We start from the raw sequence: 24775 nt of genomic DNA, 5'->3' as shown, positions 1-24775 counted from the left end.
CCCTCCCTCCACCAACCAAGCTATTTCCCTAATCTAATTCACACCTGTAACCCTTTGATGCCTATAGCTTCAAGATGTGATGCCTGAATTTAGATCAGGAAAGTGCCATCGGTGAAAGAACATCAGAATGTCAAATCTGTAAAAAGCTGTAATAGTTTCTGGGGGGGGGGGGGGGAATCATTGATGGAGCTTTTTGTTTTATATACCTGGGTAGCAGGGAGTATATAGCTTCCATAAACTAGCTACTTGTTTTGAAATAAGTTTTCTTTTTTTAAAAAAATAATAATTCATTTTTCTTCAAACAATAAAATAATTTTACATCAAATTTCAATATCCCATTTCAAAATAATATGTTTTCTTAATGCATTGACTTGCCTGTTATTTTAATCTTTTCACAGAATACATAGTGAATGGGCTTCAGCAGGAGCAACTGGTTTGTTTATTTATTTTGGATGTTACTTAGTAATATCCCAGAACAATTTGTGCAAATTACATAACCTATTTTAGCATATAGATGAAAATTTCACCCTGGAGTGCAAAAAGTAGCCATTGATTTTGTAATTAAGCCGTATTTACTTCCTTTGAAAGAAAAAAATATGTTTGCGTATATTTTATTTCTTTATTTCAGGTTTACCAAAGGCTGCAATTATCAGTCACCTGCAAGTTCTAAAAGGAGCTGCTGGATTATGGGCATTTGGTGCTACTCCTGATGACATAATTTATATTACTCTCCCTCTTTACCACAGTGCAGCCGCTCTACTTGGCATAGGTGGATGCATTGAACTGGGTAAGGCAAGCTGACATTTCCATTCCACCTTAAGGAACAGGCATGAGATTGTTGCATGTCACATGTCTGTTTACATTCCAGCACAGGTTGCTGGGAACTTCCATTTGTGTATAGCTTTTGCTTTTGCTGTTCTCTCTGAGATGACACGAGAGAGGGAGAGAGAGAGAGAGAGAGAACATGTTTCTTTGTCCTGATTTATGTTTAATAAATCTGTAGCTGTAGAATGATTTCACAAGCCTCACAACTATTCTGTATGCGCAGTACACTCTGCTAATAGCGTGCCCTGGTCGCTGATTTACGTCTGAGCACGGGCCGATGGAAGGAGATGGCACAGCTGGGGCTTGCCAGTTGGCCTCCCGGCCCTCTGCATGTCGACAGTCTTTAGTCATGCTTATGGAAAGCGTGTACAAGTGTTTCTAAAGGAGATGAATGATCAACTTCTACACTGAAATAGTTAGAATAAGCTAAGAAAAGACCCTCAATCAATAATCACATTAATGGGGTGTGCCTTGTAGTTGCTTTAAGTCACATTTCAAATCTCATTCTGCCATTTTGCAGTGGTACCAGTTTAGAGAAGCTCAGTAATTCCCTTGATTATTACAGAATTATGTGCAGGGGGTGCATTCTGTCCTAGCCAGGGGACAGCTTCTATTCTGTTTCGGGTGCGTGCTTAGCATATTGTAGGAATGCAAAGTTACAGGTTAGGTTCCATCACAGGTTAGGTTCCATCAAGGCAAGGTCAAGCAAAGCAGAGGTCAAGTTCCAAAAAGGCAACCAGTACAGGTATCATCTGGATAGATCCAAATGAAGCTTAGAGCTGCAGGTCAGTCAATGCAGGCCTTAATATCCCTATGACAACCAGGAACCCTACACTGAACCTTAAATAGGACTGCTGCTTTCTCTGAGCAGTTGAGTCCCATTGCTTGTGAGCAGAGCTACTTTTAAAAGGGCCCAGTGCTATAAGGATGGAGAGTCAGAGCCCTGGGTTATGGGAAAAGGCAGCTGTAAGAAGCTCTGGAGAATATCCTCTTCCACCTGATACATGCTGCTCTCATAGAATTTCCATTACAGGTCTCTGAGGATAGCTTTATGTTGTTGAGAGCTTTATGTTCTGTACTGGCTACAGATCATATGGTGATAAGCATAATTTGTTTCCGTGATCCACTGGGGAAAAGACAGAGATGAAAGCATCTTCTGTTAAAAAAAGGGGGGAGGGGACTTACTGCAGTTTCACTTTTTCCCAATCAGCCAAACAAATTACTCTGAAAAGCTGGGTCTTGGTTTTTCCTCTGCATAAAATGGATGAAAGTTCACACTAATACCATGTAGTAACTTTCTGATACGTAGATACTCCTGGATGCACAAAAAAGTTTCAGTTTTGGTGCGGTTGGATAAGCAGGGTATCCAAACTCTAAGGAGCAGCAAACAAATTAAATATCACTTCTGGGTTCATATAGCATTCTGCACGTTTCTGTGTAAACAGGCATTTTCACCTAAAGGGAAATTTACCAGTACTTCCCAGAAGGGCATCAGCCAATATGGCCTGGCCCTGAGCACAGCTTGATATATAACTGCTAAGATCAGAATTACGTTTTGCATGGTTGCAGTCTGCCTGTCCCTAGTTCCTGAACAGGGTAACTGTGCCCCTGAAGGACCAGGAGCGCAGCCTGGGAGCACAGTATACCTGAAGGAGCGTCTCCACCCCCATCATTCAGCCCGAACACTGGGGTCCAGCTCTGAGGGCCTTCTGGCAGTTCCTTCACTGCGAGAAGTGAGATTGCAGGGAACCAGGGAGAGGGCCTTCTCAGTAGTGGTGCCCGCCCTGTGGAACACCCTCCTATCATTTGTCAAGGAAATATACAAGTACCTGACTTTTAGAAGACATCTGAAGGCAGCCTTTTTAGGGACGTTTTTAAAGTTTGATGTTTTATCGCTTTTAATTATTAATAATAATATTCTGTTGGGAGCTGCCCAGAGTGGCTGGAGCAACCCAGCCAGATGGGCAGGGTATAATTATTATTATTATTATTTATTGGATCTGGCCATGCCAGTAGGGTAGCCTATCCTAGTTTAAGGGATATTTAGCATTATAAGTGTTGTGGTAGAATCAAGGGCACATAGAACATGTTGTTCAGGCATGGTGATCAATCTGGTTGTGGGAGACAGGGTGCTGTGCACAGGCCTAGCTAGCACTGTCAGCTCCTGAGATACAACCCACCAACCATAAAAGGCTCAAAATGCACAGCCCAGTTCACCCTGCTCCCCTGATATCAAGGACTTGCCCCAATCGTGGCCTGCCAGCAGTGTGAAAACACCCAAGAGAAAGATAGATTTATTGTTTATGCATCCAATTAAGTGTTTGAAGAGGCTTGTGCCATAATAAATCTGTTGCTACAACAGACTAACACACTTCTCCTCTGGCAACAGAGCGGAGTCACTGGGCCCAGTTCAGCCTTCATGCAGGGGCACAGTGTGTTTTAGGGGTGGGGTACATCTCAGCCTGAGGCCATAGTCCCTTCTAAGCCGTTTGAGGCCACATACCAGTGGTAGGTGGAGAAAGAGGCGAAAGTGGGTGAGGCAACAAATATCAACTTTACCTTTCTAGAGGAGCCTAGTTTTTATACACAATCTTTCACCCCACTTACAGATAGGTAGCCGTGTTGGTCTGCCATAGTCAAAACAAAAAAAATTCCTTCCAGTAGCACCTTAAAGACCAACTAAGTCAGTTGTTGGTATGAGCTTTCGTGTGCATGCACACTTCTTCAGATCCAGGTATCTGAAGAAGTGTGCATGCACACGAAAGCTCATACCAAGAACTGACTTAGTTGGTCTTTAAGGTGCTACTGGAAGGATTTTTTTTTGGTTTTCACCCCACTGTCATCCATCCAGACAAGCAGGACACATGATCAGAGTTCAAAGACCCATTCCATTCATTCAAAAATAGTGTGCAAAGCAGAGACACTAAGAGGTGTGGCCTGAGGAGAGTCCGAGGGCCAGGCAGAGAGGTATGGGGATCTGCTTTCTGCCCCCAAGACTTTGAGGTTCCCTGCCCCAATGTATTGCAACATGTACATAGATTGTTTTTTAAATTAAACCAAGTGTGTATCAATTAAATTCAAATCTGTTCTTAAGGATGTTAGACCTAAATAAGATTATCCAGTAGGTACTGTGCATAGTGCCAGCCAAACGTTAATCCTGAAACTGTGGTTTTGTTTCCCCCCCCCCCCCCAAGGTGCGACATGCGTTTTAAGAAAGAAGTTTTCAGCTAGCCAGTTCTGGACTGATTGCAAAAAGTATAATATTACAGTTATTCAATACATTGGGGAACTGTGTCGTTACCTTTGCAAGCAGCCTGTGGTAAGTCCAATTAAAATAATATATTTATATGTTAGTTTTATCTATATCCCACTCTTCATCTAATGAGACCCTAGAGCAGTTTACGAAAGACAATTTTAAACAATACAAAACACAGTCAGATACCATCATGAAATTATTAAAACTATGCTTAAAACATATGCGGCAGAAAACCTCAGAGCACAAAACTCTGACTTCCATTAATGGTTGCGATTTACTTGAACAATTTTGAATGAGTTAGAACACTCCTGCTATCTGGGTATCTAGCCTGGGTAAACAGCGTTGGAATTGTCCCCAAGACTGCAAGATTGTCAACATATTTTTTAGTAAGGAAAAATGGGTGCTGCAAGAATTTCTGTCATGCTAAGCATGCATAAATCTCTCTTGAGCCAAGGATCCCAGCCAAATATATTATGAGGCAGGCAACTCTTTGAAAGGATAGCCTGCCTCCTTTTATCTTATTGCTTCTAAAAGAAATCTACCTGCTTCTAAAGGACAGTATTTTTCCATGTATAAGACAGCTTTTTTATAAAAAATTAGTGATAAATTGGTGGTTGTCTTATACTTGGGTTAATATGGTAAATAAGGCTGGAGCCTTGTTGGTAGCAGGTAGCAGGGAACAGTTGCCGGGGAGGGGTGTCATCGAAAAACAGCTCAACAGCTCAGCAAAATTACAAAAGAAGCTCAACAACTGTTTTGTGATTTCCGCCAAAAAGCTCAACAACTTCCTTAATTTTAAAATTTCTTAATTTTAGACTTCCAAAAATAGGAGATGTCTTGTACACGGAAAAATACATTACACGTGAAAGCAGAGTTAGACGCAGTCTCCATGGCATGCAGGGACGCGGGTAGCACTGTGGGTTAAACCACAGAGCCTAGGGCGATCAGAAGGTTGGCGGTTCGAATCCCTGCAACGGGGTGAGCTCCCGTTGCTCGGTCCCTGCTCCTGCCAACCTAGCAGTTCGAAAGAACATCAAAGTGCAAGTAGATAAATAGGTACCGCTCTGGCGGGAAGGTAAACGGCATTTCCGTGTGCTGCTCTGGTTCGCCAGAAGTGGCTTAGTCATGCTGGCCATATGACCCGGAAGCTGTACGCCGCCTCCCTCAGCCAGTAAAGCGAGATGAGCGCCACAACCCCAGAGTCGGCCACGACTGGACCTAATGGTCAGGGGTCCCTTTACCATGGCATGCATGATATGCATTTGCACTTTGGGGCCAATATTTAAGCAGAGTGATTTAGATTTCTCATAAAGTGGTACCTCAGGTTAAGTACTTAATTTGTTCCGGAGGTCCCTTCTTAACCTGAAACTGTTCTTAACCTGAAGCACCACTTTAGCTAATGGGGCCTCATGCTGCCACTGTAGCGCCGGAGCACAATATCTGAATCAAAGTTCTTAACCCGAGGTACTATTTCTGGGTTAGCGAAGTCTGTAACCTGAAGCGTATGTAACCTGAAGCCTATGTAACCCGAGGTACTACTGTAGTTAGTTTCTGGCTCCGCAACCTCCCCACAAAATGGCAATTCCTTAGATATTTATGGAAATGCCTGTATTGGGACTCACAGCATTACTGCCATGCCATGCACAAACATCCGAAAAATGTGTTGTCTGTCATCTTATATTGTGAACGGCCCTGAGATCTGCTAATGAAGAGGGGTTTATAAATCTAACATGTAAGTAAGTAAAAACATAAGAAGATAAATCTGTAAAAGATAAATCAAGAGAGAACAATAGGGAAGTTTAAAGCAAGAGAAATACAAATTGTTGGTTCTCACCACTGTCCTACGTAAATGTGCAATAGCACCTACAAATTCATATCGCAGATGAAGAATTACAAAACAATATTTGAAGGCACAGCCACTCCTGCCGGACAAATTCCTTATATACACCCAGTGTTAATCAGCATCAGTAGGTTCCCATTCTTTTTACTACACTACTATATTCAGAAGGATGTGGATTAGATCGGATTGTTGACACCCTAATATGAGCCCTGTCTGATTTAGGTTGCATATTTTTCAGTGTAGAACTGAGAATAGCAATTGACAGATTGAAGACAGGCTTTGTGCAGAAAATAAAACAAGGTCTCATTGGGAGTGCTAAAGCTTTGGTTCAAGGCCAGTTTTCTTTTTTTCTTTTTTTGTAATAGCTGTCACCCTCTTATTAGGGCCATCATAACTGCTGAAGGAGAAACAACAATATGTTGTGTTATTTATTTATTTATTTACACAACATATTCCACACTTTCAACATAATGTATGTTGCCAAGGCAGCTAACAGAGTAGAAAGAAACAAACTAGTATAATTTAAAACAACGAAGGTAGATAGAATTCAGCGTCACGCTATTACAAATGTTCGGTCTACGCAAGCCTATTAGGTTGCCAGATGAAACAACACCCCTCCCCGTCCCCCACATTCTGGTTTGAGGGTTCTCCCCCTGAGCCAATTCCGGGGGGCACACAGGAGAGGGGGAAAGCCTCATTGCACAAGTGGAAGTCCGAGTGCAGGGCTTCCCGCTGACGGTGTTCTTTAGATCATGGGTGGACAATATAAGGCCCGGGGGCCAGATGCGGCCCAATCGCCTTCTCAATCCGGCCCCCGGACGGTCCAGGAATCAGCATGTTTTTACATGAGTAGAATGTAAGCTTTTATTTAAAATGCGTCTCTGGGTTATTTGTTCGGTATAGGAATTCGTTCATTTATTTTTTTCCAAAATATAGTCAGGTCCCCTACAAGATCTGAGGGACTGTGGACTGGCCCTCCGCTGAAAAAGTTTGCTGACCCCTGCTTTAGATGAATCTCGCCCAAAGCATACAATTAGGTTAATAGTGTATTTTAATTGTTGTAACCCACCATGGGATATTAGGGTGAAAGTAATAACGACAAACTACTGCAGTAACAGTGCATTCACATAACCAATAAAACCAAACTGCTCTTTAAAAAAGTTTCTAAAGTCGATTGATATGATATTTATGAAATTGCATGACTTGCTTAACTCTTGTCATGTTTCTGTAGGGCCATCTCGCCCAATCTTGCTCACTTAATAGCTCTCAGATTTGTATAAGGTTTCCATGATGTCCTGAGGGTATTTCCAGTGTTTGCAACTTTGCACTTGCCACTATAGGTCTGTTTCCTTACTCTACATTCTTAATCCCAAATGCTAGCCCCTGACCCTGGCTGTCTCCTCAAAAGTATTTTCTGCCTTGAGATGTGTTGAATTGGTTTAGTTACTTTGCATGGACTTGTGACAGCAACTGTGATGTTGCAAACAATGCCATAGCAGCTTTGAATTAATCTGTCTCCTTGTGTGGGATATCTACAATAAACAAAGCTTTCTTTTGTTACTGAAAAGGATAAATGGAAACAAAGTTTACCTGCATATCAAACTGGCTACTAGAGAGTTTCGGTTTCTGTAGGGATATGAATAAACCATTCAGTCTGAATTGAGCGGGTTTCTCTACTGGTCTTTTTTCATCACTGAACAAAAGGTCACAATAAAAGTCTTTGTTGTTGTTTTTAGTCTGGTGTTACCAGGATTTGCATTTCAATAACAGAGAATTCAGTGACCTCAGCAAAGGGTAGCTGCAGTGGTGCAGATGACATGCCAATTTGAAATTAGCAAGGAATCAGATTCCTTTAAAGGTAGGTGCTTTTAAAAGTAGGTGCTCAAATCAAGTCTATTTTAGTTGATTGCCTGGAGGAAAATAAGCAGGATAAACAAAAAAGCAACATGATTTAAATGACTTTTCTGCACATTTTAAAAATGGTTGCCCTGATCCAGCTGAAGGGAATTGTGGCTAGGAATGCAACTCTTTGCACAGTCTGCATAAAAACAAGTCTGATTGTTCTCAACAGGGCTTTCTGCCATATAAGTGGCATTCTGCCATATAAGCATGTTTAGAATTGCAGCATAAATCTTTATTGAAACCAATGAAACAACTAACTATAATCTCATTGCTCACAGCGGGACCTAAGGCATATGCACACATCCTTTTTGCCCGGCTATTTAAAGCTCAATTGGAGCAAAGGTCAATCAGCAGAAAACCCAAATTGACGTTTGTTCCTATTCAGCTTTAAAGAGTGAGTTTTCACAGGGAGAGCTCAGGCCGAAAAAGAAAAGAAAGCAAGAGTGTTAAAGCCTGAACTTGTGCCTGGAAAGAGTGCAGCAAAAGATAAATGTGGATAAGCCCTTATTTAAAGCTAACTAGCTAGGTTGGGGTGGTGATGATTAAAAATGCATGTGCTGGTTGTCACTTATGGCCATTTGTCATAGCCAAATGCAGTGTAAATTCTGCAGATAAAAAAAACACATTAAAAATGTTGATGAGTTGTCAAGTACATAAACACATAGGCTGTTCCTAAGAACTGATTGTGGTTCAAACAGAGGTTACATTGTTAGTGATTTATACATACTTCTTTTTGGTCTTGATATCATCTCTAATCCAAGAGTTTTTGCAGGTTCTCAAACACTATAAAAAGGTTCTCAAACACTATAAAAACCTGAGAAACTAAAAAGTGGAATACGTGTGCAGTGGTACCTCTAGTTGCGGACATGATCCGTTCCGGGGTGTTGTTCGCACCCCGAAAAGTCCGCAATTGTAGAGTGGTGCTTCTGTGCAAGCGTGGAGCGTGATAGAGCACTTCTGCACATGTGCGAAGCACGTAGAATGCTTCTGTGCATGCGCGCATGGCGAAACACTTCCAGGTTTGCTGCGTTCGCAAGCCGAAGAGACGCAACATGAACCTAACGCAACACAAGGTATGACTGTACATAGCATGTGAATGGTGTTTTCACCATACTAACTTCAACACACACAAATATATACTCCTATTGTCTGCCTCTAGCCTTAGGTATAGAGTGATAGAATGGACTCCCTTAGAAGGTGGGAGACTCTCCTTCGTTTGATGTTTTTAAGCAGAGGTTGGATGGCCATCCATCATAGGTGATTTAGTTGTGATTCCTGCATTGCAGGGGGTTGGACTAGATGAGCTTTGGGTCCCTTCCAACTCTACAAGGAGCCATCCCATACCAGGACCGCCCTCAGGAACCTCCAAGGAATTGGCCGTGATTTTTATGATGGGTCACACTGCAGCTGGTTTCTGATCTGTAGATAAACTCAAGACGGGGGCCGGATTTTAATTGTCTTTTTAAACGCAAGCTTGGAATCTGCTGTAGGTTAAAATGTGATGGGTTCATCTTAAGGATGTCTATGTGTGTTTTTAAAATGTCTTTCAGAAAGAGGGAGAGAGGAATCACAAAGTTCGCCTAGCAGTTGGGAACGGAGTAAGAACAGATATCTGGAAGGAATTTTTACACCGATTTGGTGACATCAAGATATGTGAATTTTATGGTGCGACGGAAGGAAACATTTGCTTCATGAATCACACGGGCAAAATTGGATCTGTGGGTCGAACTAATTTCTTTTATAAGGTGACTATTTACATGGATATACTGTGTGAAGGAATGCCAGATTAACATGACTTTTATAGCGCAGTAGTTGGCAACTTCAGAGTCTGAATCACTCGGTGGGAAACTGCTGTTCATACAAAATCAAGCTTTAAACCTAGCTCTCAATCAAGCCCTAAATCAATAATCTAGTTATTAATTGCATTATTTTGGTCAGATATGATATATGCAGGGATGCGGGTGGCACTGTGGGTTAAACCACAGAGCCTAGGGCTTGCGGATCAGAAGGTCTGCAATTCGAATCCCCACGACGGGGTGAGCTCCCATTGCTCGGTCCCTGCTCCTGCCAACCTAGCAGTTCAAAAACACATCAAAGTGCAAGTAGATAAATAGGTACCACTCCGGCGGGAAGGTAAACGGCGTTTCCTGTGCGCTGCTCTGGTTCGCCAGAAGCGGCTTAGTTATGCTGGCCACATGACCCAGAAGCTGTATGCCGGCTCCCTCGGCCAGTAAAGCGAGATGAGCGCTGCAACCCCAGAGTCTTCTGCGACTGGACATAATGGTCAGGGGTCCCTTTACCTTTACCCATGATATATGCAGTTGTTTGAATCTTTGCTTTATGGTTTTAACCATGAATCAGATCTAAATATTTACTTCCCTTCCCTTTCTAAATTCCTTTTTTGGGGAGGTGGATTTTTAAAAAAATTGTTTGCCAGTGATTCTTCGCTGAAAAACTTGGTTTGGGGATCACTGAATACTTCGTCCATGTCTGTAGACAACTGGGATTCTGCTCATAAATCACTGAAATTCTTCTCAGGGCTTGCTGTCATTTAGCTTTAATAAAATGAAACCCTACAGTGGCATGACTCCTGTGGGATAGGGATACATTTAGATCAGTGTATAGAAAGCTCCCTTTGTGTGGAAGTATGAATACTAAGAACAGAGAGTTGTCAGTGCATGCATTAGCACAGCAAGCAGTAAACAAGCCCAACTTACAACAACTCATTGTGAAACTCTTTCAAAAATCCACTTATTTTTGTGTGATCATGACTAACAGAGCAATAATGTGGTTCTACTGTGCTAGCAGCTACTATGCCCGGACCGATGCCAGTGTACCATAGTTTTAATCCTCTGCACTCCCAGGAGTGAGGTGGAAAGTACAACAGTATCAGAACAAAAAGCTAAGGTAATAATACCAATGGGTGGGTGTTCCCACCATCTATCATTCAGATGGTGGCCAGTGAATGGTCATTTTGCATTGCCAACCAAATGAGGAATAACATCACATGTTGAAGTCAATATTCCCTCCCTCACACAACGTACTATCTTGCTTCTCCTTGAACTCTCAGCAACGTTTGATTCCATCACCTATGGTATTCTTCTGGAGAAGCTATCTAAGGTGGGTGACACAACCTTGCCCTGATGAGTTAAAAATTAACTATGAAAAGTCTGAATCCATTAACAGAAGGCTACCTTGGTCCAGCAGATGTTTCTATGAAAACAAGGAGATGATTTCCTCCCATTTCCTGTTCAGTTCTCATTTCACCATAGTGTTTTGGAGGGTTTCCCCAAACTCTGGAGCAGATTTGTGGGACTGCACAGGGAAGGTCCATATAGTTAAAGCTATGGTTTTCCCAATAGTGATGTATGGAAGTTAGAGCTGGACCATAAAGAAGGCTGATCGCCGAAGAATTGATGCTTTTGAATTATGGTGCTGGAGGAGACTCTTGAGAGTCCCATGGACTGCAAGAAGATCAAACCTATCCATTCTTCAGGAAATCAGCCCTGAGTGCTCACTGGAAGGACAGATCCTGAAGCTGAGGTGCCAGTACTTTGGCCACCTCATGAGAAGAGAAGACTCCCTGGAAAAGACCCTGATGTTGGGAAAGATGGAGGGCACAAGGAGAAGGGGACGACAGAGGACGAGATCGTTGGACAGTGTTCTCGAAGCATGAGTTTGACTAAACTGTGGGAGGCAGCGGAAGACAGAAGTGCCTGGCGTGCTCTGGTCCATGGGGTCACAAAGAGTCGGACATGACTAAACGACTAAACAACAACAACAACAACAACAACAACAGGGAGTTGCAAAGGGAAGCAGGAATTGAAGAAAATTAGACCCCTGCTTCCATTCAAAGGGAGCAATCATATAATCAAAGAGTCTTTCATTAAACATATTGATTTTTATACACTCTGAAATGGCTTAATATTGGAATGACTTTAGTTGTGGATAAAACATAAGGATTAAAGTTCCTGGGGCCTCTTTTACAAAGTGTCTCATTTTTGTGAAGCAAAAAAGACTGCACACTCAAAGGATGTTGGGCCAATGGAAGGCTCTTAGTACTTTTTGTGCGTTCCCCCTTCTCACAAAGGAATTGAAAAGAAGATACCGATTGAATCAGCAACATGCTCAGCATTCTGAGTGTCTTGACTTCCTGGAGTACTACAAGTCTTTTGAACAGTTACTCATCTAGTTTTCATTTTGGATCTCTTCCCAGTTAATGGGTATTGTTGTGTAGTAAGTGACAAGCTTTGTAAGTCCAAAAGGGATAAGTAATTGCAGGGCTTGAGAAACATGGTCTAAGAGCTTGACAATGAAATTTGAGAAGTCTGCATTCTGGACAATCATGCTTGTTCAGTGATTTTTTACTGGTACTGAAAAGTCCTGTATGGAAATACATTGCATTACAAGCTAAATAGTGAAATAGATATTTCTGAACTAAGGATTGTAGCAGCCAACTCATATTGTTGACAACTCATTCCCATTAAATCCAGTATGTGCAAGATCACTTCTAAAACGTCTGTATTTTTGTGATTTAAAAAAAAAAAATCTTGAGAGTTTATAAGGCTGCCAGACTTCTGCTGAAATAAGAACTCATACATTATTCATAATATTTAAATTCTCTACATTCTTAAAAAAGAAGCAATATTTCCCCCCTCACATTAAATTAATGTATTGCTCTTTCTCTTGATATAAGTTAACCAGTTTAGTCTTTTTTCCAGTCTTTATTCAAGCTTTATTATTCATATTCCATATATATACAACACCTAGTCATTTTCACTATCATCAATCCAATAAAAATATCACAAATGATACATGCAATTTTAACTATGTGCTGTCTACACGAACCCATGACCTCCTGTCCTCTCCATGTTTCCTTTATATTAAACATCTTGCTTTGATTTGTAATTATTAATTTATAAAAATTCTCTTTTCTATTTCAATATCATTTTCCATTGTATATATTACTTACAGAAATCATTCAAAGGCAACTACTGTGTTTAAGTTACAGCTATTTTTCAAATAATTTTTGAAATTATCCCGTTCTAGAATGAACTCTTGTCTGGGTTTATCTCTGATTATTTCCCAAAGGGAGGCTAATTCTGCGTATTCTGTCAATTTGAGTAACCATTCGACTCTGGTAGGGAGTTGGTCATTTTTCCAATATGTCGCAATGAGCACTCTCGCAGCTGCCGTTGTGTATAAAAAGAATTTTCTTATGCCCTTGGGAATGTCAATGCCAGTAATACCCAGAAGAAACGCTTCTGGTTTTTTAGGGAAATTTACCTTTAACATTATTTTTAGTTCTGAGTGTATGTCGCTCCAGAACCCTTTGACCTACCTTAACCAGTTTAGTCTTAAGGGAGCTCATCTGTTCCAAACCACAGAAATGGCTGTGGCTTTAAACTATAGTAGTTCCTGTGTGCTGTGAAAACACAAGTGAGATCTACAATGAAATGTTGCAGTGTGGAGTGCTGCTGTTCACGCTTCTAGCCACTCCCTTCCATTCGCTCTAGTTTTCCATTTGCCCTCCGCCCCAGTTAGTCATCATTCCGTGGCCACTGAGCATGCTCAGTTTGCATTAGGCTGGTTTTGAGACATTCTCCCCTTCAGCTGCTATTCTAAATACACCAACCTGGGAGTGTGTTCCCATGATCTCAATGGGGGCCTTACTTCTGAGTAGACACATACTTCCTAGATGTTTACCATGCTGCTTCGTAACCCTCCTATTGTTTATAGATGTGCAGTTTTGGTTATATGAGCAGCAGAACACCAGAAATTTGGGCCCAAGAATAAACATTTCTCTCTCCCAAGGCCATTGGATGGCGCAACTCTTCTGCTTTTCTTCAAACCAAATATCCTGGTAGCATAGTTTAGTCATGCTACATTTCCTTTTCCCGTCAACTAAAGCAGAAACAGGAATAATTATTTCCTTAGTTTTTCAATTAGTGGGTTAGTCAGTTCCCATCTGGGAGTATTAATTTATGCCAGCTGAGGCTTTCTATGAATTAAAATATTAGTTATTTGATTTTGTTGTCTGTTGAACATTATTAGTAGCAGGGGTTACTTAAAAGACTTCAGTGACAGCTGTATCATTTGGGTGTTGGGCTTCTTGAGTTTCTAATAAGTATTATATTTCAACCAAATAAAACAATGCAGTTTTACCCCATCCTGTGGATAATGCAAGAAAAAGTTCTTTTCCTTTTTTATTTACATTGTTTCCAAAATGTTAGTTTTTCAGCTTAAAGAAATGTTAAATTATTTTGTTCAGATGGGCAGAGCTTTCCAAACTTTTCATGTTGGTGACACACTTTTTGGACCTGCATCATATTTTACGACACAGCAATTCAGTTTTACTAGCAAACCGGGGCTTGAACTAACCCCTTTCCAGCCTGGGCTACCAAGATAATAACGGGTCTTAGAACCAAGCCTTATACAAAAGGGCTGCATCTAGAAAAGAGGAGACCAAGAGGCGTTATGATAGCCATCTTCAAATATCTAAAGGGCTGGCCACTTGGACGATGGAGGCAAACCATAAACTATAAACCTATAACAAGCTGTGCATAATCAATGCAGAATTTGTCCTTCTGCCCATCAACTGATATCACCAGTGATGTCAGCTAATGGGCAAGTAGGCTTGTTTTAGGGGAAATGGCCTTGTGGGCTAAATTGGACCCCTGGCAGTCCAATCTTGGCTCACTGGGCAGAGGTTTCCCACTCCTATGCCAAAACCATGGTTTACCTTAGCACTGCATGCCAACCAGTCCAGTAACTCCCACTGCTGTATTCAAAGATATCAAGTGGGTCATTCTTCAATGCCTTGTTAATGGGAAAATCCAATGAGAGAATCCAGGTGTCTTTTCCCAGATGGTATATCCGCTTCTGGAGAACTACATTTGTTCACCGCTCAAGCTGCTGTGTGCTGTTGGTTGGAAGATATAATTTCCTTGATAACAATCCTCTTCTTCCCTGTTCTGACACTGGTGAAAGAGGGTCTGGCTGTGGAGGAATTGACTTCAGCTTCAGTTTTTTTTAAAAAATGTGGTGCTAGCATCTGAAGGCCATGATGAGTTACAGTTGTTAAAGTGTTATCCAAGCTGTTCTCCATTTGATCCTCCACACACACACAACCACAGAAGAACCTCTTTTGATGGTGTTGGATAACGAAGTACAAGCTGCAACTTTCTGGACAGCAACTATTAAATGGAAGTGGGTAGCCAAAAGTTTTCAGTGTTGTGTGGGGGGTACTTTTCCACTTAGTAACAGCAAAACAATTAGGAAATGTTTATGCTTTTACATCTGGAAAAGCATGTTTTATGTCTGTGATCCTACAGTTTTGTGTTATCTGAAACATGTTCCTGAAGCATGATTCCTAACTGGATTTTCATTGTGAAAAAGAAAAAAAGATTCATGACAAGATCATTTTATTTAACATAATTTATGTAACTCTTGAGGGACGCGGGTGGCGCTGTGGTCTAAACCACAGAACATAGGGCTTTGCCGATCAGAAGGTCAGTGGTTCGAATCCCTGCGACGGGGTGAGCTCCTGTTGCTTGGTCCCTGCTCCTGCCAACCTAGGAGTTCGAAAGCACGTCAAAGTGCAAGTAGATAAATAGGTACCGCTCCGGCGGGAAGGTAAACAGCATTTCCGTGTGCTGCTCTGGTTTGCCAGAAGCGGCTTTGTCATGCTGGCCACATGACCTGGAAGCTGTCTGCAGACAAACGCCGGCTCTCTTGGCCAGTAAAGCGAGATGAGCGCCACAACCCCAGAGTCGTCCGTGACTGGACCTAACGGTCAGGGGTCCCTTTACTTTTACCTTTATGAGAGAGAAGTTCTGTAACAGTTGTTAGGATTCCATTTGTGAGGGGGAAAATACACATCCTCTTCTGCAAATGGAAGAACATTTTTTTATTTAGTTTTGTTTTAATTGAGAATGAGTTGTGAAACAGGACATTTTTCAATATATTCTGCAAATTAACATGGATCCAAAGTTGCATGTTATATCTGAAACTTACTCATATGTATCTTATTGTATGTCATTGATACTGTAAGGTGACTCCCTTTTCATAGTGTATATAGTGTATGTAATTGTGTAGGTTGAAAGTGGCCTTCCTGTTGAGCTAGGGGGGAAGCAAGTCAACAGGTGGTCATTGAAGGAATACTTTGACTCATTGACTATTTATAACCGTTTGTAATATTCTGAAGAGCCTCTTCACTTTGTTGTCCAGAAACACATGCAAATGTAACATGAGAATGCAGCTTTCTATAGCTAGTGGATCTATATTTTGACTCCCACAATTTTATCTATTCCTTTACTCCAGGGGTGACTAATCTGCAGCACTCCAGATGTTGTTGAACTCTTTATCAGACTGAACCAGCATATCTAATTGCATAGCTGTCAACGTTTCCCTTTTTTAAGGGAAATTCCCTTATTCCAAATAGGATTCCTCACAAGAAAAGGGAAAAGTTGACAGCTATGATCTAATGATAGGGTTTGTAGTTCAGCAATGTTTGAAGGCTCACAGGTTTCCCACCCCTGATTTACCTCTAACATTTTTTGAATTTCACAATCTGACATTTGAGAAAGTTTTGAAATGCATTTTGTATAACTTGGTAAGCACATTAGAACTTTTGAAAGTGGTATATGAAATTACTTCATTTTACAGCATTGGTGCCCAAGGTTTTACATATTCCCCATGTTTATTTATTTACAAATATACAGACAATAACAAAAGCACTCTGAGTAGTTTACAATATGAATATTACAATTAAATTGTATTTGTTGCATCTTTATAAAAGCTTACTTTTAGGTAAGTACAATCATTAAGTAGATCACACAACTCATATGTACATTATTGAATGTTGCCACAAGATGTCACTGTCTAAACATTACTGATCCCATTTTTCTTTATACTTTAAGCTCTTTTTCCCTTTCGACTTAATCAAGTATGACTTGCAAAAAGGAGAGCCAATCAGAAACAAACATGGATGGTGTGAAAGAGTCAAGAAAGGTAAGGATTTTATCCTGACTTTTGATGGCAATAGATACTCCAGAGGTATTGGATGCCTAATTGAAATGAAAATAAGAACACATACTTTAATAGGACTGCAGTTTCTTAACAGCATAACGACTGCCTTGCCCCCCAATTTAACAGCATAGTCACTGTTCCTTAGTCGTATCGAGAGAAACCACCTTGGCCATTGTTGTGCTGTGAATCCCTGGACCAAGCTGTATCATTCAGGATGCTGAGAATCTTAGCTTGAATTTTTAAAGATTGCTGAGAAAAACCTAAATATTATAAGGCAGATTTTGCTAAAGGTGTAGGGCTTGTTTGTACACAGAGATGCACATAGACATTACAACACAATTATATACAGTGGTACCTTGGGTTAAGTACTTAATTCGTTCCGGAGGTCCGTTCTTAACCTGAAACTGTTCTTAACCTGAAGCACCACTTTAGCTAATGGGGCCTCCTGCTGCTGCTGCGCCGCCAGAGAACAATTTCTGTTCTCATCCTGAAGCAAAGTTCTTAACCCGCTAACTATTTCTGGGTTAGTGAAGTCTGTAACCTGAAGCGTGTGTAACCTGAAGCGTCTGTAACCCGAGGCACCTCTGTACCCTATTTTTCCGTGTATTGGACGAGGTTTTTTGACTCAAAAATCATGTCAAAAAACTGAGGTTGTCCTATACGTGGATAGTGGCATGGGGAGGGGGGGGGGAGAAGTGGCGCACTCGCCAACTAGCCAGTTGACGGGATCACAACTTCCACCCGATGCCGCTGTGCGCGATAAACAGTCTAGGGAGTGTTTTCTGCCCGCAGCTGCATGGAGGGCCAACTTTGGGCCATCTCCCCTCACCTTCTTAAAATTGAGTCCCCCAAAATAGGTGGGGGTCTTATACATGGGGGCATCTTATAGACGGAAAAATACGGTAAGTGCTGCTCTGTAGCACAAGGAGACAGAAATTGACAGATTTGAAATATCAGAAAAACACTGTGGAGTTCTGGTAAAATGTTTTGGTCACGTTGCTTGTTGAACTTAATAAACTAGAAAAGCATTAGTGGAGTCCATGTGTAACTCAGTTATATTACAACCGCTGTGTTACATGAGTTTACTTCCAGCGAAGATGGCATCACAACTGAATGTGCTTATGAGACCCTAGTGTTGAGTACTTTGCCCAGCCTGTCACAGTTTCCATGCTGTCAGCGATGCAAATTCTTAACAGTTGCTCTGATATAAAGCCTTACTCTTTATTCATACTTGCTATTGTACTTGCTAGAAAAGTCTCCAAAATTTTAAAATGCATAGCTAAGGATCAAATAACGCCAAGCCACTGCTGTCATCTGGTGGCCAGATTGTGAAACAATTTTGTTTCTTTTTATTTGTATGTTATTTACATATTTACAATTATTTAATTCTAACAAGCTTATAGCTCATATTGTTTCAGTTTATTTGGGATTCTTTGTTATTTCTTCTTTAATCCATATTTAAGGAAAATAATGAGACCACAGGAAAGCAATCTCCTAAAGCTTCCACTTGACATTTTTGCTAGAAAAACTAGACTGGTTTTTTTGGCTAGATTAGAATTTCCCTTTTGTGTGTTGATTTTGCTTAATATACGCAACCTGATCTTGGGAAATCCATGTCTATAATATCCACTCTGACCTATTTCCTCCCTCCCCCGCCCCCGAAAAAAAACACTGCAACAGCATGCTCAGTTATGTGAAGACCAAGGTAGCAGGCCCTGAAATTTGAGTGTCGAAATGTTGAGGTTCAAACTCCTGTATGCGGAAAGAGCCTTCAGTTTTTCTAAATGGCCCAGAATTATTATTTTTTCAACCCAAATGAGGCCTTAAAACCACATTGGTTGAGAGCTAAGCAGTTGTGAAATGCCAGGAGACAGAACCATTCTCCCAGAGGCCTCCAAAATAGCATTCTCTCTGCTCCCTAAGTTAGTCTGTGGCACTCTGGTCTGGTGGAGAATGTTATCCCATCACCAGTGTTAAAGTGAGATTTAACTCCTAGTCCAGTTGGATTCTGTACATGGGTGGCATCATATTTTCCTTCTTGAGAGGTCTTGAGTTTGTATGCTGACTACAGTCTGCTTTTGATTTATCATGGCCATAGTATAATAATTTAGAATAAAGCTGCCTTTATGTTTTTCTTAGGATCTTTTAGAGTGAACCAACATGCTTCTTTGGTCAGCATTTTGTGATCACTTTGGATTGACAAGAGAGGCAATGCAAAAGAAACTCGCATAGACACAAACACTTTTTGCTATGATGCTCAAGAGGCCTTCTGTCCTTTTAATAGCTTTAGACAGCTTGGTAAATAATTACAGATTGTGCCGAGCTAACTTTCATCTGTCTTCTTCTCCACAATTTTACACGCAGGTGAGCCTGGCCTCTTAATATCCAAAGTACACTCAAAGAATCCATTCTTTGGCTATGCTGGAAATAAGAGAGACACAGAAAAGAAATTACTATGTGGCGTGTTTAAGAAGGAAGATTTTTATTTCAATACAGGGGACCTGATATTTCAAGATCAAGATAACTTCCTTTATTTTTGGGACAGGACAGGAGATACATTCAGGTACAGCTACTATTAAAACTTAAACCATCTGAATATATGTGGGTGTGAACAGATAGTGCTGCTTACACTTACTTTTGTTCTATGCCCAGTGCACCCTACATCTGACTACAAACATTTTCACCGAGTGGGGGGAATATTTTACCTAAAGATAAAAATCCTTGGAAATAGCTAATCGTAAGAAACAGGGAATACATTTGCCTACTACACCACCTGTATGCTCTAATAATATGCTTTGCATTGAAGTTTACAGGTTGATTTTTCTAACACTTAAATTCACAGCTAAACTTTGTAAGTTTAATTCCTCAAGATATTGAAGTCAAAAGGTGTATTGGTAATGATAAATGGTGGTATTTGTCCTACTCGGTGTAGAACAATTAAAAAATAACTTGTCCTTTGATTTCAATGGGTTTACTTTGAGTAGGGCTGACATTGGCTACAACTGTTTTTTTTTGTTTTGTTACATTCACAAAAGCCTGGGGAAGCCTTCATCCCACACACTCATTCTCTCTCCTTCTCTGGAGCAGCAGATAAGAGATTGTAAGCTTTTTAGCTAACTGCAGTTAAGCATTATGTCTGGAGCAGATCAATTGTGGTCCTGTAAACTATGGTTTGGGATGCGGGTGGCACTGTGGGATTGAACCACAGAGCCTAGGACGACGGTTCAAATCCCTGTGACGGGGTGAGCTCCCGTTGCTCAGTCCCAGATCCTGCCAACCTAGCAGTTCGAAAGCACATCAAAGTGCAAGTAGATAAATAGGTACCGCTCCGGTGGGAAGGTAAATGGCATTTCCGTGCGCTGCTCTGGTTTGCCAGAAGCGGCTGGCCACAGGACCCAGAAGCTGTATGCCGGCTCCCTCGGCCGATAAAGTGAGATGAGTGCCGCAACCCCAGAGTCGGCCACGACTGGACATAATGGTCAGGGGTCCCTTTACCTTTAAACTATGGTTTACTGAAACAAGCCAACTTTTTTAAAAAATAAGCAAAGTTTATTTCAATAATCCGGTTATTAACCACAGTTTAGGGTTTGAACATGAATGCTCAGCTCTCGATTCCCCCCTCCCCCATCTATTTCCAGTTAGCCAATCTTCACATGACCGTGAAGGAAAAGGGGAGTGCATATGCCGGAAAGCTCATCATGCCTTTAAGTGATAATAAACCATAGTTTTATGAGTAATGAGCAGATACTGTCAAAATCCCAAATGAAGTGCAATATTCCTGTTTTGTAGAGAACAGTCCATAAAAGAAATGCAAGCTTGGTATTTTTCTGCATGGTTAAAATTAAAAAAGCAGGATTGCATCTATCATGAGGTACCATGCATATTTATCTGCACACATTTCATTTTAGATGGAAAGGGGAAAACGTTGCCACTACCGAAATTTCTGATGTCATCGGTATGTTGGATTTCATACAGGAAGCCAACGTGTATGGGGTTTCTGTACAAGGTAAGGAAAATGTTCCGCATTTTACTTTGTAAATAGTGTCGATGCAAATGGCATCTGCTAATATCGAAGGGATATTCGTTAGGAAGGAAGCTTTTTTAAAAAATGAAGTCAGTAATGAAATTTGAAAGTCTGTACATCAGTGTGTAACAAACAAGCTTATGATATGATCCAGAGATATTAGCAGATGCCATTTGCATCACACTTATCTAAATTCCCAGTCAGCTCTGCTGGAGGGTTTTTTGACGAGGTGGACACATTCCTCAACCGAACCCACCTATATCTGCCAGAGGGGTTTCACTGACAGTGAGGCTGACCCACCAATAAGGAACACCCCAAAGTGGAACTCCTCTAAATGGAAATGGGGCATTTGCAGCTGCATCCCTGCTGTCATCATGTAGCAGCAACAGGCCTGGTAAAGGTATTGTCAGTGCATCAGCCTAGGAACTAGCACAGCAAAACAGCATTTTTCCTGCCATCCCACCTTCCACCCTGGCCAGCATCAGTAATAGATCTGTATATGATGTGCGGGTGACTATGCTCCAACGAGGTTTGTATTGCCCCCTAAGTTGCCTCCCATACTGAGGCTTTGTTCTTATTTTCAAAAGAGAAAATTTCCTATGCCGGGAAACCAGTTTTTATCAATGTAATCCTATGTGCGTGTTTACGCAGAAGTGAGCCACATTAAATGTGCATATAGTATTTTAGCCTTAAGTAGTTTGTGATATGGCCTTATTTTGGAATGGAGGACGGAAGAAAATGTTCACACATGCATTGAACGTCGCATGCGTAAAACTAAACGAAAACTAAACAACACAGAGGGCTAGCTAAAATGTAAATAACTTAATTTGCAGATTTTAAATTCTGTTAATCAGCAGAGGAAATATTTGCTTAGAAAACTTAAAGTGAACAAAGCTTACAATAAATGTATTTGGGATCATTATGACAGTTTTGCAGGGGGGGGGGAGTTGCATTTGAAATTAGCATTGTTTTTATGCTAAGCATCTAACAGAATGAAAGAGAAATATAGTTTCTTAACTGCTGCCTTTGCTACAGGTCTGACATTCACATAGCTCTAACCTATGAAGTCACAATCAAGTCTTATGCTCCTTCGCTTTAATGCCATCTCTGTTGCCATAAGCTATCGAAAATACCATAGAGAAACCCCAGTTGTTTCCCATGGGTAGAAGTCACTGTGGCAACTGCTGAAGCCTGAATGCTCCCAACTTTACTATTCCTATAGGAGCACTCACATAGCTATTTAAAATGTTTGGAAACAGATTCCATGCACCAGCAAGAATACCATCTCCCTGCAGTATTACTAAAACAATTCTTGTTCATTTTTTCCCTCAAGCTCAGGAGCATCCATTTAATGTAAAATGCATTTTTTCACTCCCAATACTGAAAACTAGAATAGGCATTTAGAAGGGCCCTTATGGAAAAAGAAACAACAGACTGTATACTCTATTAACACAAGTCTGTCCTTGTGTTGCTAGCTTGGAATCTGAACCAGATATGCTTCACTGTAGCAAGCACAGATTTAAGTGACCCATACAGCTTTCTGGCTTAAACAGTTATGGAAAGAAGCTCAGACAAACAGGGTGGTGATGTGCAACCACAACCATGAATTATTATGGCGTTTTCTTCATTTATCCAAAAGCAATACTATGGTGTAATATCAGAAGTACTGACTAAATCATTTGATAGCTGGGCATTTTTGAATTTTAATGGATATAACATTAATAATCCCCTGCAGGTTATGAAGGAAAAGCAGGAATGGCCTCTGTCATCTTAAAGCCTAATAAGTCTTTAGATCTGGAACAACTTTATCAACATGTGATGATGTATCTGCCCAGCTATGCCTGTCCGCTCTTTTTAAGACTCCAGGTAATAATATACGAAGCACCGTAGGCATGTCTCCAAGCCTCTTAATCATTAGCAGGAAATCAGTTCAGTGATCTACTAAGCCACACATACTGAGCACTAAGTGATGACTTCAGAGAAAGGTACCTAATCAGTTGTACATTTAGTCCTCTTTACCATTTCCATTAACAAGTTGGAATTAGATAGCACACTAATGAAAACTACAGATTATGCTAAATTGGAAAGAGTTGTGTACCCCAGGAAAGATAATATAAAGGGATTAGTGGGATTAGAAACATGAATCAGGAATAACAAAATGAAATTTCGACTGGCAAAAGAAATAATGTTGGAATGTAGAGATTCCGCATCTAGAACAGAGCATATTAGAAATTACATAATAGCAGACTCAACCCCCCCCCCCACAGCTGGTGCCCACCAGATCCTTTGACCTAAAATACCCATCAGCCTCAGACAGCATTGCCAATGGTCAGTAGTTCCAGCAACATTGGAGGGGGCACCAGGTTGCTACTGACTGTCACGTTGCTTTGAAAAGTGAAGTCAGTTAAACAGTTGTTTGTAGTGGTGACTTCTGAATCAAGAGTTGGCTCAAGGCTGGCCAACATGGTATCCTCTGGATGTTGTTGTTGGACTACTCCCACCAACCCCAGCCAGCATGGACAATGGGCAGGAGTGAGTTGTCATTTGACAACGTATGGAATGCACTGTGTTGGCTATCCATAAAATAAATACAGTCTCAGCTTACATCTGTTGGCCACCACGTTTTGTAAATGGGAATATTGTGAGGACGGGGGGCGGGGTCCTTGCCTGCATCAATATCTGGTAGGGAGGGGTACTGGGAGGTAATAAAGACTGCTCTTGGGTGAGACTGAAAGATACATACTAAGAACTGAATCCTGCAAGACTTTAGCTTTGCACTGCTTCTAATAGGAAGACCGTTAAGAATTGCTTTTGAATTGAGCAAATGCATCTCTGTATATTTCCTCACACAGTACAACAGGAAAAAGAGAGAGAGCAGAAAAATAAGATCAGGGGAATTATATATGACCACATGCCTTGGTAGATATACCTAGTTGTCCTTACTGGCTTTTGCAGAATACTTTTTTGGTTGGGTAAAGGATTTTTAAAAATTGAATAAGCCATGTGTCAGTATAGAGATGAGCCTCACTGCCTTTTCCATCTTTGATTTCTGTGACAGTTGTATGAGTCAGAGGAAATTGATGTGGGCAGCTAAAACCTTTTGTATCAATCTTTGTATCAAATATAATCTTTACAGTTTCCAAACAAATTTATAGATTTAAAAGTTCAGCAAATTGTAGCATATGGGTATATTATAAAGCTACTTTTATAAATTCTGCTTCAAAGATCCCATACACAAGCTTCAGAACTCCATGAGGCAAACTATAGCTTACCGAGACAGTTGAAATGTGCAGCCTCCCAGGATTTATTTCCTCACTAATCACAAGCTGTGGTCAAGGTTTGTTATTGACTACAACTCATAGCTCAGACTTTCATGTGGTCTCAGTAAGCCATAGTTTGGATTTCCTTCTTGTGTGAACCAAGTTAATGAACCTGCATTTTGCATTTCATGTTAAACCATGGTTTATTGTGATGTACATGAGCAAGAACAAACCTTGCAATCATATGCTCCCTCTCTCTCCTCCAGCATTGTGGCTGAGGAGTTAAAGAAGCATTTAGTTTTGCTTCTGGTTGTAATGTCATGGGACATTAAAAAAATATATGTCATTAACGTTAACTGTTAATTTCAAACATGTCAAATTCAAACCAAGGGTTATGGAACTAGTTTGTTGAAACTGACTATAGTTGGTGTTAATCAAGGTCTGCAGAATATGGCAAATTGTGGTTAACTAAAAGCAGAGGCAAAACCTCCCAGATTCTTGGCCTTATAAGCAACCCAAGGTCATTGTGGTTCATTCGCATCATGCTGCATCATGGTTTCATGAGTTATTCAAAGGTAGCCTCAGACTCTGAAGATATTGGTGAGCCTGTTTTGTTTACAGTAAACAAACTAAAAATC

The 24775-nt window shown here is 40.8% G+C and overlaps 1 protein-coding gene across 2 annotated transcripts in view; it reads left to right on the top strand.

The window, feature by feature from the left end:
- Nucleotides 1–24775, top strand: part of SLC27A6 (solute carrier family 27 member 6) — a 49359-nt gene that overhangs the window by 15093 nt on the left and 9491 nt on the right. For both annotated transcript variants that reach the window (XM_083702336.1, XM_083702335.1), the window contains exons 3-9: nt 629–787; nt 4020–4144; nt 9374–9568; nt 16745–16835; nt 19218–19416; nt 20762–20859; nt 22613–22743. In XM_083702336.1, the coding sequence (XP_083558462.1) occupies nt 629–787; nt 4020–4144; nt 9374–9568; nt 16745–16835; nt 19218–19416; nt 20762–20859; nt 22613–22743 (998 nt within the window). The remainder of the gene's footprint in view (nt 1–628; nt 788–4019; nt 4145–9373; nt 9569–16744; nt 16836–19217; nt 19417–20761; nt 20860–22612; nt 22744–24775) is intronic.

Source organism: Podarcis gaigeae, assembly GCF_964106915.1.
Source record: "Podarcis gaigeae genome assembly, chromosome: 11".
Lineage (NCBI taxonomy): Eukaryota > Metazoa > Chordata > Lepidosauria > Squamata > Lacertidae > Podarcis > Podarcis gaigeae.
The sequence above is the reverse complement of the archived record's forward strand: the minus strand, read 5'-3'. Positions and strand labels throughout refer to the sequence as shown.